Here is a 15,399-nt window from a genome sequence, read left to right as displayed (position 1 = left end):
AGAAGCATCATTTGATGGGGTGATTAAGCCGTATTGAGAAGTCTGACTGGTGCTGCTAGTAAGTTATCCCATCCCTACTGATCTTCTAACCAAGTAGCAATGGATATTGTGTTTTTAAGTATCTGTTTGAAAGTCAGCTGCCTCATGGCAGAGTTGATTCCATCTTCCCCACAGCCACGTGACTAAGCACAGTTGGTTTTTTCGGGGGGAAATGAGCAGAAATTCTTTCCTGCTATAGTCTGTCCACCTCAACATCTTTTTTTTGCTCTCTTCTGTGAAGATGGCCATCAGATTGCGTATGGATGCTACTGTCACTCTGTCTTCACTGTCTTTGTGTAGAAAGTAAAAATAGCTATACACAGCATCTTGGAGAAAGTCGTGTTTTAATGGTGGAGATGTGTACCTGCTTTATCCAGTGTACTGCAAGAGGGAATCTCGTAGGCTGCTCCTTCCAGAGGCAGTTGTTTGTATGCCAGAGTGCCGTGACTGAGCGTCTCAGAAGCTATTTCTAGTCCCATCTTGTGTTATCACACTCACTTAATATTGGTAAGCACAAAAGCAGTAATACAGTGAGGAGAAGGCATAACGCTGGTTTGCCACATGGCGAGTCCCAATACTGTCTGTTCAGCTCTCCAACCCCAAACTTCAGTTCTGTGTGTGCATTTCTGTGCATAAAGCCTACTGATGCTCCTCTTGCATACTTTTACCTGGCTAATGGTTTTCATATGGTAAGCACACAAGAAGAGTCCAATCTGGCAGCACCATGTTGCTGTCAATCTTGCCATGGCACATGCAGATGTTGCCTTGTCTGAAAATCCCCCAGCATGCAATAGCACAGCCACACTGTGTGAATCATCTTCCATCCCTGGATAAACTGTAGGTGTCCCACTCGTGGTTTCTTACCTTCCTGCTCACCAGCTCTGCTTTCCAGATCTTGTTACTTCAGTTGCAGTAAGAGTATTTTGTATTTTTCATGCATTCCTGGTATCACTTTAGCATACACCAGATGGACTGTTGGAAAGCTGTGAGGAAGTCAGCCCTATTTAACCCTCCTGGATGTGATGAGAAGTGGCTGTTTCTGCTTTTCACTGAGGTTATAAATTGTATCTCTATAGAAAAAACATTCATAATGAGGTTGTCACAGTAAGGATATACTTGTGATGTGTGATATTTTACAGTATTATCTTGCTTTCCCTTGAAAAAATGGGAGATACTTATTTTTATTAGAAGCGAAATAATGCTTTCAGTATTTCAACAGTGAACTTCCAAACAACTTTTTAAAAGTACCTAACTTTTCTGCAAATAAACTTCCTACACATAAACTTTATTAGTTTTGGCTTCTGCTTTTGTTCTGTCTCCTTGGCTATACTATTAATGTCTTTATGCTCTACAACTCTGACTCAATAAGCAATCCCTCCTGAGAAAACACATGATCAGACTTGTTAGGAAGGAGTTAGTGTACTAATATGGATATGACTTTCTAGGAAACAAAGAGCAGATATTGCTTCACTTTATCAATTAATAAGAATAATATAATTGAATGAGGTTACATTTGAACTCCATTTAAATGGAGTTTAATTTCTAATTTATATTTGGGGTTCTCTGTAACAGCTTTGTTCACATATAATTATGTTGTTTGAATTTATTTCACTTATTTGTACAAATAGTTCAAGTTCCTGTAAATCAGCTGATTTCAATAGTCTTGAACATCAGCTAAGTTCAGCCTTGTATAATCGCTGTGGTTATCCCTTCTTACCTCTCTGCCTTACCTGTGCCGTGCTGCCTCTTTGCCAACCTTGAACATAACACTAGATGGCAGTTTCGATATTTTTTTGGAGTGCTGACATGTGCTTTGGCTGATATAAGCCCTTTATAGAACTCCTTTGGGAGACTTCCCTGGTAGGAATAATGTTAATACACCATTGCTTGACATAGTAAGGGGCAGTCTGAGACTGAAATGTAAGTGAAACACCTGGAAAAAAAATGCATTCTGGGTGCAGCTAACAAGGCAGAACACATTGATTCCATTAAAAACATTATTATCAGTGCAAAAAGTCAGGAACTAAAATTCATTTTTAGCTTTACGATTTTTTAGGTGGACACCAGTTGTAGTTTTTAGACTACATATTTAGATCAGAGCCTTTTCCTGAATGGCTCTGATCTAAATATGTATTCTTCTGGTACAGGAAGTCTAGAATAACTGAAAAAACCTCTTATTTACAGCTATAACAGTTCTCAACAAACAATCAGCCTTCCATAGAGGTGTATAAAACATTTATTTTTTCAAGCAGACTTTTATTATTTGATTCTCTTCTTTAAAACAAAAAGGCTAAGGTCTGTAATTCTCTAATATGAGAAGCAAGTATCATGACTGTCTCTTAGGTCTTAGCATACAAACTACTTAGTATATGGATATTTAATAAAACCTGTTTTAGGTAGAGGCAAGTTAAACATAGCTTTTTTTTGTTTGCTAGACTGAGCTGCTAGCATGCAAAAATATGAAGTTGCAATTCAGCTGGTGGAATCCCATTTTCACCATTTAGAATTTGTTTCCATCACATGTAACTGAAAGACCACAACAAAACAGGTCCTCTCTTTCTGTCAAAGTAAAGAAATACCAAAACATGCATGTTCTACCAGGTGTTTCTTTTAGTAGAACTTTTTCTTCTTCAAATGATTATATACTCTACAGATTAAGCAATGCAAAAATAAACTTCAGTGCCAAGTTTAACTTTGCTCTCTTAAAGCACTTAACCTGTGCTAATTTGCTACAAGCACTTGCACTTGCTGCAGTGTTTACCTGAAAGCAGCTCCTCACTGAGTGAAAGAGCCAATCCCAGCCAGTCAGATGGCCAAGTATCTTCTGAGATCTTACAAGGTGCATATGTGCCTGCATGGAGCTGACACAGGGTGCAAATTCAACCTCTTCTAGGACTGTGTTTATTGGTAATTAAAAAAAAAATTCTATCAGAACTTCCTTGTTTGCTTGGAAATCCAGTTTGTTCCATCAAGTGTCCTGCCCAGCTCTCCCTGCAGCATGAAGTCATTACTTCTACCTTGGATGAAGCTGAGGGCTGAAGATTGTCCAGCTTTTGATAAAATACAAAGCAATTTTCAAAAATGCTTGCCTGTGTTAAAAAACACAGATGTTGGAGCATATCCTTTTCCCAGCCTTTAACATGAAAAAGCTCTTCGATACACAGACCAGCTTCTATCTGTGGGAACCTCTGTGATGTCCCAGGTTTGCAGAGGCAAATAACTTCATTTTGGCCCTTTATCCATAGTACATGCTTTGGTAGCTTACAGATGATGAATAGTAGACCCCAATGAAATTTTCAAGGTAGGAATGTTTTATTTCTCAAGGCAGAGATGTTCAGCATCTATCTAGCAGCTGCATTGTAAGAATTTAGGTGATTTAAATTTTCACGTTTAACGAAGTATCAAGCATATTTCATCTTTTAGAAAGGAAAAATAGCTTTCATCTGTTGTAGTTATAGAATATGTAAGGATGAAGATGATTGACAAAGGTTGATACTGTTGAGTCATTGACTGGTTTATATTCATCTTTTTTCTATTTGCATTGCTTAATGACCTGAAAAAGTTGAACAGTGAGGTAGGAACATATATTGTCACCCATCTTCCTTCTTACAACAGTGGTAGAAAAGAGTGACTGAGGTGAGCAGGTCATTTTGACTCCCGTGTATCTTCACATTTTGCTTCCAAGTGCAGCCTCCTCTATTGCTGTGAATACTACTGATCTCTGTCGCAGAACTCTTCTTGGTTTATGCTTTAAAATTGTTTAATATAGCTGGTCAAACTGCAACTCGTGGTCTTACAAGTAGTCAGCGTGGCTCCTCCACCAATTTAATCTCCTGTGTTTGGGAGTGAGGTTATGCTGGCACAGGTGCTGGTGGCTGACCTGAATTCCCAGCACACAGGAGGAAATCAGCCCTGAGATGCAGCTGAAGATGGAAATTCTTGGGGCGTCCTGGACCCTGGATGTACACCCAGCCTAGTCCTGTATCACCCAGGGCTGTCCTCATCCTGCTCAGTACCTGCTCCCCCCCTCCTCAGTTCTCCAAAGTGCATAGTATGCTTCTCATGGATTTTTGTCACGTTTTGACTACCTCTCTTTGGATTTTTAACTCTTGCTTTTTTAATAGATCTCGCAAATTTTTAATAGAATTAGCTGCTCATTTTAGCTTCTCTATTATAGAAAGCTAGTAAAAATAAAAATAAAATAAAAGCCACTTCCACCTAGAAAAAAATCCCTAAAAAATAGTAAATATGCATTTGGATTCCAAAAGTGTATGGTGTTGCCTATATGATGCTGACATTAAATGAAGCTGACAAGTTCAAAAGTGCTGCAAAGCAGAAAACCTTAGATTTAGTGATACAGCCAAGTTATATCAGCTTACACAAAAGGCTGATAGCCCAAGGATATCAACTAGGTTATTTGATACAAACCAGAGTCAGCTGGAGTCAGATGTGCGCATGCAGCACAAAATTTTGTTAAGTCTTTTTGTACAATAAAGCTAATAAAACAGACGTGCTTGCTCTTTTTAAGTAATTGACTTTTTTTCCGTGTTCTACTTCCTTATGCTAGAGCATCCTGTTAACACAGTCCTCAACAATATACAATATGTAGTCCCTTTGCAACATTCACCATCAGAACAAATTTCTACTTTCTGTCTGATCCATAACACTAATCATATTTAGGACCCATTTTCACAGGAAATTTGTTTGAAAGCTTTGCTATTCAGCTTCAGCTCCAAAATGCTTATTTAGCATTTTGGAAAATAACCCATACAGTCCCTGATGGTGTACTTCTCCGGGAGGACAGCTCTACAGGGAAATTTAATAGATGCCATCTCCTTTGGGAACAGGCTTACAGTTGTCTCTTGTTAGAAATTTATTTTAGAAGCCACAAATGCATATGAAGAGAGCTACACAGCTAAAGACAGGTTGTTAATCACCATGAATGCTAATAGCTGTGAAATTATCTTCTAGGATTTATATTACTAAAATATCCTACCCAGTTAAAAATGCCCTCTTTTCCCTGTTTTTGCAGAAGTCATCACATATATTGTACTACTATTCTTTCAATAAATTTATGTTTAAAAATGGGGAGTGAGCAGCACATACCACTTGGGTCCTGGACAATGCACCCTGTTATCTTCTATCTTCTGGAAAACTAACTTCTGCATTTAGTTACAGCCTGGTAAATAGGCACTTTCATCTCCCCGTCCTCTAAGTCCTCTAAGCTATACACTTGAGCAGCTCCGTACACTGGTAGTCCAGGCACTCAGAGAAATTGCCTGCATACAGTCACTTTAAAAAAAAACACTGCACTGTATTCTTTATCCTATATAAGGCTGATTGAAGGTATAAAATGCTTGAAGTTAGTTATCTGAACCTGGAAAAAAATCCTAATTGAAAACCGAATGGTTATACTGTTATTGGAAAATTATCCCACTGTGTACAGAAGGCACTCTGTGGCAGGGTGGTGAAAGTTCAGGTATTTCAAACACTTGAGATCTTGGCAGCTTGAACTAAAGAATATTTACATTATGTAAAACTTTTTCTGATGCCTTTTATTCATGTGTCTGTAGCTTGTGGCTCAATCCATAAAAGCTTTTCTATCTTCCCAACCCAATAAAATTTTAAAATGTTCATGTGGACAGAAGAGCAGGCCCAAGAAGAGGATGTTCATAGAGACATAACTTCTATTCCTTGTTATTAGCTGTCTCTGAAACACATGGAAAAATTAATTTAGTGATTAATTGAAGGTACAACTTGATATTCACAACATCTCACAGAATTCAAAGTGAAAGTTCCCTGGAAGCATCACAGGATGAAGGGGATATCTGTTCTTCTCCCAGATCTGTAAGAATGTTCTGTGTCGACCTGAAATGACCACAAGCAGCCACTGGCTCTGCTTCCTCTTGCCCCATCATGTTCATACAGTCTTCCTCTCACAGACATTAACATCACCTCTGTATTATGCTGCAACAGTCTCGTGCTCCTCCCCACCCTGCTGCCTTTTCTCTTAACAACTTTTGAAATCACTGGATCCTTTCAGTCATATCTGACATAGAGGCAGGCATCTCATGGACATTAAATCTTAAATAAGGACAAGAGACATAGGGCATAAATTCAAGTAACTGAGTATTAAATATAAGAAAATATTTTCTTTTTTTTTTCTTTAAGGACAATGGACTGATGAGAATTGACTGCCCACAATTTATGGAATCTCCATCCTTGGGGATTCAAAACCCAACAGGACAACCTGTTCCAGCTGACCCTGCTTTGTGCAGGACTAGACAAGCTTCAGAGGCCCCTTTCTACCTTAGCCATTCTGTGACAAAGTATGGTTGGGGGACCAGCCCCTGAAACTACTGATGTTAACCATCAGCAGCTGAGAAGTTCTGAGGCTCACTGGCTTCCTTGATAGCTAAAAAAAAAAGTGGCCAAGGGGATGATTGGCTGAAATCACAGTGTCAGACCACCCAAGCTCAAAGTACTTCTTTCCCAGCCAGAAGACGCTGCAAGGATAGATTGGGAACATGAGAACACGGCACTTCCTCATAGTGAATAATGGTGTTCCATGAGGGTGGGAAGGTGGGAAATTTGCATGGGAATCAAGTTGAGTGACAGACATCCAACTGCAGTGACTGACTGTGACAAAGACAGTTAATTAGCATGAAGATGGCTAATGTAGCATGAAAAATAACCAACTACGTTTAATGGTTTTGAATTTTTTTAATTCAACACACTTAGCATGTCACTGAGCATTCGTTCAGAGATGGATTGTGGCTACCTTTAGAGCAATATTTTTTTGCACTAGGAAAAGCTCATATCCTCTTAGCTGTACCCTCTCAGAGGCAAGGCTCTGAATGGTTTTGATGTCTCTCAAAATAAGAATTTTTTCATTCCCTTAAGCCATTCTGTTTCCCTGCCCAGAATCTTGTTTTAGTTCTTCAATATCCTTTCAAGATGAAAGAATTGCTCTCTTACACAACAGCATCCCAGGTTTAAATGGTCGCTATTCCATTCTTAACATTGTTTTCTCCTCTTGCCCGCAGCCATTCTCTGAGCTGTGTGCATCAATGCATTCCTATCATCTGAAATGCATTACAGACACAGAAGCGGGGCTGCTTTTTCTGCTTCCCTACAAAACTGTTGAGGGGAATATTGTCAAAGCGGGAAAATGCAGAAAGTATTTCAATAAAGCTGTAATTATCACATGATGAAATTTCTGGATTCTGGAAGTATTCGAGGCCAGGTTGGATGGTGCCCTGAGCAACCTGATCTAATGGCAGGAGGGCTGGAACTAGATGATCTTTAAGGTCCCTTCCAATACAAGCCTTTCTATGATTCTCTTACTCTTCAGGAGCAGGAAGCTCTTCTTTAAACTGTTCTTTGATTCTCCCAGAATCAAGTGCTTTGCTGAGCTCAGCACAGAGAGATAATTCTTTGCAAAAGCATATGGGCAAGACATTAAAAACAAGTTGATTGAATAGAATTGTTTTGACTTCATAAGCAAAGCTATATGGCATAAATCTAAAAATTCTGCAAAAGCACACTTGTCAGTGGCCAACATCTGCTTGTCCTCACAGGCTAGCTTAATAAGTAGCAGTATAGAGGGGAGCAACTGCCAAACATGAAAATTAAAGGGAGGTGAGTAATTTTACTTGAGTAATCACAAAGTCATAAAGGGACTTATGCCTTGACCATCACCCTACTGGTCTTCCAGGCTGCAGTGCTTGTGCGAAAAACATTTTCCTTAGACTTGTAGCACAAGTGGAACAAGCTGGCTTGCTGCTGGGAGCTCAAAGCTGACATATACTAGCTTATACTGGTGTATGCTAGCATTGGGAAGGAACCAAAAACTTCTCATCCCAGGCACAAGAGGTTCATTTGGAAGTCATGAAAGGCACTGGTGTAAGGTATCTACTCCCCTTTCTGCTAAAGCTGTCCTCAATTACAGAAATACTCACTATCCCGGAGACATTTTGAGCATAGCTACAAATGGTGGTTAGGAGAGAGGGGAGAGGGGAAAGATGGTTTCATCATGCACTAAGTTCAACAGGGGAAGGCAGGAGGTGCCTGTGTTGCCTGCTCATCGCTTTTCACATTTCAGCAATACCACAGGGTAATCTGTGGTGGTGGAATCACCATCCCTGAAAGTGTTTAAAAAACATGTGGATGTAGAACTTAAGGACGTGGTTTACTGGTGGACCTGGCAGTGACGGGTCAACAGTTGGACTCAATGATCTTAGAAGTATTTTCCAACTTAAATAATTCTATTATTCTAATTCTGTCTTCTGGGGCATGTAATCACCTTATGTGATGGACTTGAGTGTGGGATTCTTAGTGAACGTGGAGGAAGAAAAAGAAATAACTTTTGCAGAAAGACTGTCTTGACAGAATTGTGACCATAATTTCAAAGTCTGCCAGAGGGATAATCCCATCTCCTCGAATTTTTCTCTTCACTGGTGTGATGAATTTTCAAAGGCACTTTATTTGGCCTCTGACTTTTTCTTCCCACCATGTGACTACATTTGTTGTGCAATGTGCTTTCACCGCAGCACCACACTGCTGATTCCAAGTGATATGAAGAACGAGGGGATCTAAAATGACTGACATAGAATGGAAATCACAAAGCAGCTTTAAGGCTTAGCTCACAAAAAGAAGCCTGCAAATAATAATGAGCAGAGTCATGATTTTAACACAGGTTTTTATTTTCCAAGACTGCATGTCACAGTCTAGCATACTCTCCAAAGCTGGATAATTTATCTCTGGTAAGGCTCATGTATTGTATAAAGACGACCCATGTAAAAAGCATGACTTCCAATTGATTGCTTCCAAAAATGTCTCTTAATGTAAACAAAAGTATTTATGATGCTCTCGTGTTAAATGCAGAAAGCAGCTGCCTGCCGGTAGGGGAATGACAAGAAGTGCTCATTAAGGACAGCACAGTATTTTCTGTCTCCTAAACAATAACCCCTGTGGTCCTTCCCTCCTCTGTCAACGTACCCATCTCTGTCGCTGCTGCACTATCCACAGCTTCTCCTGTTTCTTCTTTTGTTTCAGGCCCTCCACTTACTGTCTCACTGAGCAGCTCAGTTTCCACCTGTTCTCCCGTCTCACCTGGGAATGGTAACCATGGAGATCAAATTAGCATCCACTGAGAAAAGCACCAAGCACCCCAGCTCCCTTCTGTAAACCTAATTTTGCTTTGTCAGCTCTCCAATGCCCCTTACCAAGGTACCCCTGAATGAATCCATAGACAACAAACAGGATGATCCCATCCAGCTATATGCATGCCTCGTGCCCATGAAGTTCTCCTTATGCTTTCCCCTTGATGCTATATCCAAAAAACATCATGAGTACTATTTCTGTTCAAATTATTTTTCCTGGATTTTATTTTATATATGTGTAGTTTTATTTGCAATTGGAACAAAACAGATATAGAAAACATGGTAACGTGCCAGTTTGGTTGAATTTGTGCTTTCCCTGGGAAGTTGCTCCCTGATTCATTTCCTCACACAGCTATGGAAGCATAAAGGAAAGTGAAACAAATGCTAAGTATCTTATGCACCATAGCATAAAAATGTAAAGACTCTTCATCATATGCCTCATGGAAAGAGAATGCACACAAGTTAAGATATTTACATCTAGCTTGGAAGTAATAGGAGCAAAACTCTTTTTCCTAAAGTCTTCACACATCATTTGGTGCTCAAAGCCCCACAACTCATCTTCAGCCAAACAGTCAACTGTAAATGTGTTTGCACAGACATGAAGTGGCAGAGCAATGTTCAGTGTATGCTACTCTGCCTTCAGCATTCTGCCCTGAGGCTTAGAAATCGTGATTAATGAGTTTGCAACTGGGCAAGACTATGTGTTTAACAGGTGAGCATCCTGTCATTTACTCATTACATAAAATGAAGCTGTATGCCTAAGGATAGATGCCCATGTTATGTAGAGGAAACTTCAAAATTCTTTTGTGGAGAGACACAGGAGAGGACAAAGTAAGTCAACCACCCTGCTCAGCTACTGGAATGCAAAGAGTGAGATTTATACAGCCAGTTCAGAGACATGCAGAGCAAAGCCACAGGATTAGTGGTAGCGTGTGTAAGCGGTTCTGGACTTCACACAGACCAGTCCTTCTCCTGCATCTTGCATTTCTTCAAGGCAAATGTGGAGTGAGGAAGGCTGCTGATACCATGTTTCCCTGCAGAGAAATATTCCTCTTTGTGCTTCGCTTGCTTGTTCCCTGAAAAAAAGCTCCCCCAGGATGTATCTGATTCCTTACCAAGCTACTTTGTACAATTCAAGAGAAATTCGACTCCTCCTGTGAAGTGTTCATCTTTTGCATGTGCAGTCCATGCATTTGGGCACCAACCCAAAGATGAGCATAGCCTACAATTTTCAGGAACAAGCACATCTCCCAGTAAAGGTCCCTCTCACTGCACATGGAAATATCTGCCATCTCAGACACCACTGCCTCCTCATGCAGCCTTCCTCCACCGCTGGTCATCTCCAGACATTTTTTGAAAGCCCAGCCCAATGTCCCTCTGCTACTACTTCTGTTTAGCTTGTCTAGTAGCCAAGGCTCTAGGACAGACTGGATATGCCAGGCATACATCAGAGATGCTTTTTCTCACACATCCAGGCAGCCTCCAACTTTATGTGCCCAGGCAGAGTTGCTTTATAATTAATACATGTGACTAAGTAATGGAGCCTTTGGGCTCTGCAAATATTAAGGAATGTGTCTGAGCTATACAGAGACACAATGTTTTAAATGAGGGGTACGGTGGGGCATTTTACCTGCTAAGAACAAAAAGGACATGAAATGAAGTAGCAGAGATAATGACTGGAAATGCTGATTAAATTTATTACAGCTTGGACTTGTAAATCTGAGGCTTCCTCACCCACATTCTTCTACGCTCCACATAGTACAGACTTCCAGGACCAAATTCTGACTCCAGAAGCTCTTGTGAGGCTCTTAGTAAAGTCAAAAGTACCCACACAGATGTCTCTGGAGGCAAAATTCGGTCTCCTGAATTTATGAAAGTACAAATATTACCCTCAATGAGGTGGTCCTCTTCAGTAATATGTACTTTATCCATGACTTCCACTACAGAGCTGTCACTGCCCTCTACCAGCCCACTGTCCTCAGCTGGTCCTGGTGATGGTGCCCCAACATCTTCTGGTGCTGCAGGTGAAGGCCCATTGCCCTCCTCTCTCCACACAGAAGGCAGCTCAGAGCTTTCCTCTGCTCCTGCAGGCAGGGGCTCGGTGCCCTCCGGCTCCTCCCTTTTACTGACTGTCTTCTCCTCAACATCCAGAATCATGGCTTCAGCCTCCTCTCCTGGCAGATGCTCTCCTAGGTTTGTCTCCTCAGAGGCAAGGCTCACATTCTCTTCTGGGTCCAAATGTGTTTGGTCAGCTATGGTTTCATGATTGTCTGCAGTCAAGGTGTTTGCACCTGATGATGCTTTTAGTTGCAGAAGGGCAAAGAAAGAAAAAAGAGAATTGGTGAGTAGTAAGCTCGATGAAAACTAAACCCACAATGAACCGCATAAGCACTACCTGTCAAAGAGCTCCCTCCTGGCTAGGAACATACCCTCTCACAGGTGTGCTGCACATATCCACAAATATCCCATAGAAGATGGTGCTGCTTTTACACTAAAAGGAGGTTTTCATTTGAAGCATATCATATATTTTTATATGAAGAGAGCCGACCTGTTTACAGGTCACTGTCCTATTACATTTTGCCTTATGTATCTGAAGTGTGCAGGTGGTTTGCAGGTGACAGGACACTATGCAAGGAAGCACCTTATCCTGCCCCAAACCAAGCACAGGATCAATGTGATGAATGTGAGGGAGCTGCTGGTCTGGGCTGCACGTGGGAAAATTCTCCAGGTGGGCTCAATGAAAAACCCTGAGAATGTTCTCATTCTGAAGGACGAGCAGTGCCCACTTCTTAAAACAAAAACTGATTTGTCTGTCTTTTTCAATACCAAACTACCATTCATAGTACGCTCTGTCTAATAAAAAAATCAGTAACAGGAAGCCTAAACAAATTAACTTCCACTTCTTTCATCTTTCATCAACTTATTGGCTAGAAAAGCAATGGGTTTTGGCAGAAAAGAATTATGAATAAAGAACTGACAAAATTACTCTGACAGGTATTTAAGTATGAAAATTGAAGACTCAGAATGAGCTATACCTACCTATCAGACTGATTTAATAATGTTCTGATTAAATTCAATTTGACAAGAGCTTGCAGTTAACCTTCTTCAAAGGAATGCCAGGATGAAAACCCTAGTTATTCATGTATGAAATATTTATATAATAATTACACAACTGGAAAAATGTTATTTTCTGAGAAAATTATGATTGCGTTGTCAAAGCCAGTAAGCAGAATCATATGATACTGTTCACAGATGAACACATCTATGTGTGATCATACAGACATAGATGAACAGCAAAAAAATGTAATACCTCCTGCTCTTAAAACAGCTGGTTGAATACTGCTGCTTTAAAGTAACTTCACAGTTCTTTTGAGGCATTCAAGCAAAACACCTTGCCAGCAAGTGTCACCTAGTCAGCATGTGCCTAGAGAAACAGGGAAGGATAGCTAAGCAGGAAGAAGAGCAAGAACTGGGAATCTGGACTGTCAAGATGGACAGAAAGCAACTTTGACTACAACATAGATAAAATCTCATTTGTCCCAAGATCTGTAAACCCATCCAAGTTCCAACCATGCCCTCCAAATCCACATAGATATGGCTATTTATAACACAACTCGAACAACAGGAGATAAGTTCAGCTACGCGTGTTAGACCACAGAGCCCCCAAAGGACAGCACCAGCCTCTGACAGCTGTCAAGGGACAGGGAAAGGACAGATGGTCCCAAACCACGGGGCTGAGCTTCAGTCCATCAGTGGACATTCCTCTGTCAACCTGCCCAAGCCCTTTTCAATCCATTTACTCTCAGCCTCCCCCATGACCAGTGGCAATGAGAGCTGCAGCCCACTTATACCCCCTGCAAAACACATTCTGGCTGGTTTTAAGCCTGATGCAAGTGATTTCATTGAGTGACAGTTCTTGTGTTACAAGAAACAGCAAATATATTTCCCCTGATTACCTTCTCTTGATCTCTATCACACCTCGTCTTCCAGGCACTCATTTTCCTAACATGAAGCTCAAGGTGAAACAGATACCCAATTGGAATAACAGCAAGTAAATCTTAAACCTAAAGCTACTCTAAGCAGTGATTAAAAAAAAGCAATGTATGCTCAGAGACCAGAGACTTAATCTTTTCACATTCTTATTTTTCATCTCTTTGGACACTTCTAAATGCCTTCACCTTGCTTGGTGTCAGGAGCATTTAAAACTTATGGACAGAAATAAATGAGCCATTCAAATTAAAATGTTTTCAATTGGTGTTAGCAGTAAAAAAAAAAACCTCAGACCTATTATTACTGGGAATCTCCTGCAGCTTCTATAAATATCAGCCTTGTAACTTCCAGCTAGCCTTCTCTTCATCAAGATCTTTTATATAAATTGGATTTATAAAATACTGCCATGCAACATGAGATCTGCACTGTTGGAAACCCTGGAAGCATTCCTCTGCTCTCATCTGAAATGCAAAGAATTCCCTAATACGGAAAAAAAAATCCTCACAGTAATCTATTCAATACCTTTATCCCCCAGAAGAATGAACATCATGTGGCAATCAACATTCCTAGGATTCTGGCTAGTTTTGTTTTATTTTTAAATTTATAATTTTTATTTTCCCTGCTGTAGATAATTTCGGCTGGAAAAACAATGACAAACACAGTGAATTTAAGTGGGCCATGGCAACAGTATTTTTCCCTTTGCCTTCTTTCTTTCCTTTTGGAAAAGCCTCAAATTTTTGTTTTTATTAAATACATTTAATAAAATTAATTTTATTTTAAATACATTTATACATTAAATGTACATTTCCCCACATTAACACCTTTGAATAAGTTTTTTTTTCCAATTTGTCCTTTCTTATTAAACTAGATTTAAAATTATTAACATACCTGGCTGGTAACTGCCCAATTAATGGAGATCTTTCATCTGTAATTACAAACTGCACTTCATCCTTACCATGACATTAATTTACATATTTATTACATTTCATAACCTATCCTGACATGAACAGGTGCCTAGACAGAATTCTTAAAATACTCATAATAAATTAGTTCAGTTATTTCCCTGAGCCCTTCAGTGTTCCTGTGCGAACATCTTTCAGTGGAGGATGGAAAGGCAGAGGAATTGGTACACTGACCAGGTGAACAAGACAGCAGGCACAGGATAAAGAGATTTCTGCCGGGTACTTTCAGCTGGGCTCCTCAGTTTGCAAATGTATGTTGGCTCTGTAGTGGCACCGACAACACTCACCCCATACAACCTGCTATCGTCTCTGCAGTCACAAGCCACAGCATTGCCAGACAACACATGGAAAATAAACCCATATAGAAAACATGGATGCTGCAGCCAAAATAACAGCAAGTACTTATAACGCGAGAATATAAGAAAGAAATGCAGCAAAATTAAGTGCAAACAACATTTATGTATATGCCTTCAGGAAGTATGTTTCTCGAGAAGCCAATATCTGTAACTGTAGCATGCAGGTTCATATGAAAACGGTTCCAAACCTTCCTTGGAGCAGAGAGCTAAGTGTGATGAATATGGAAACAAAGTTTTATTTTATTTCCACTGAATAGCAAGGATATTCTTATGCAACATTCTACAAATACACCTTGCACACAAAATTAGTCTGCTGTGACTTGAGCCAGTCAAAGCCACAGGAGCATCGCCGGTGCTGCAAACAGTGTCGGGGGTGAATTTTGTCAAAACCCAGGAAGGATAGTTGCGTCAGGTATTGCTAGCTCACTATTCTTTTAAAGGAGGGGGGAAGGGGGAAAGGCACTGGGTTGAATAGGTGCTACACGAAACGGCCAACAGCAGGACCTGTCTGGAAATTAAAAAACAAACAAACAAACAAGCTGGCGGAAAGGAGCGGAAGGGGACTTAGGCATTCATTCACAAGAAACAACAGTTTCGAAGCATCGCTCACGGAGCGCAGTTCCATCCACAGCTCAGGTAGAATTGAAAGCCGGGAGAAGCCCGACAGGCTCCTGCCCCGCGGGGTTTCTGCGGGTCGCGCACCCGCAGCTGGACGGGACGGGACCACCTCGCGGCTGAGAGCACCGTGGCCTCCCACCCTCAGCACCCGCCTGCACCCCCCGGCCCAGCTCACCCTGGCCCTGCTCACCACGGCCCGGCTCACCCCGGCCCGGCTCACCCCGGCCCGGCTCACCCCGGCCCGGCTCACCCCGGCCCGGCTCACCCCGG

The 15,399-nt window shown here is 40.9% G+C and overlaps 1 protein-coding gene across 1 annotated transcript; it reads right to left on the bottom strand.

Annotated features, from left to right (window-relative positions):
* Window positions 1-5,595: 5,595 nt before the first annotated feature.
* On the bottom strand, window positions 5,596-11,495 carry ERICH5 (glutamate rich 5). The gene is made up of 3 exons (XM_017806347.1): window positions 11,093-11,495; window positions 9,040-9,153; window positions 5,596-5,749 (listed from the first exon to the last, which is right to left on the bottom strand). Exons 1-3 carry the CDS (start codon window positions 11,358-11,360, stop codon window positions 5,727-5,729), a joined length of 405 nt encoding a protein of 134 aa, XP_017661836.1. The 5' UTR covers window positions 11,361-11,495; the 3' UTR covers window positions 5,596-5,726.
* Window positions 11,496-15,399: the final 3,904 nt, after the last annotated feature.

This window comes from Lepidothrix coronata, unplaced genomic scaffold (assembly GCF_001604755.1).
Source record: "Lepidothrix coronata isolate B3197 unplaced genomic scaffold, Lepidothrix_coronata-1.0 Scaffold15, whole genome shotgun sequence".
Lineage (NCBI taxonomy): Eukaryota > Metazoa > Chordata > Aves > Passeriformes > Pipridae > Lepidothrix > Lepidothrix coronata.
The sequence above is the reverse complement of the archived record's forward strand: the minus strand, read 5'-3'. Positions and strand labels throughout refer to the sequence as shown.

Bases quoted from the DNA above. Each gene is read 5' to 3' on its own strand.
- ERICH5 (XM_017806347.1), bottom strand. From the start codon at position 11,360: ATGATTCTGGATGTTGAGGAGAAGACAGTCAGTAAAAGGGAGGAGCCG. The intron at 9,154-11,092 runs GTAATATTTGTA...TACCATTCCCAG, and splicing joins AGAGGACCACCTCATTGAGG to GTGAGACGGGAGAACAGGTG. The intron at 5,750-9,039 runs GTACGTTGACAG...CATGTGTTTCAG, and splicing joins TGCAGCAGCGACAGAGATGG to AGACAGCTAATAACAAGGAA.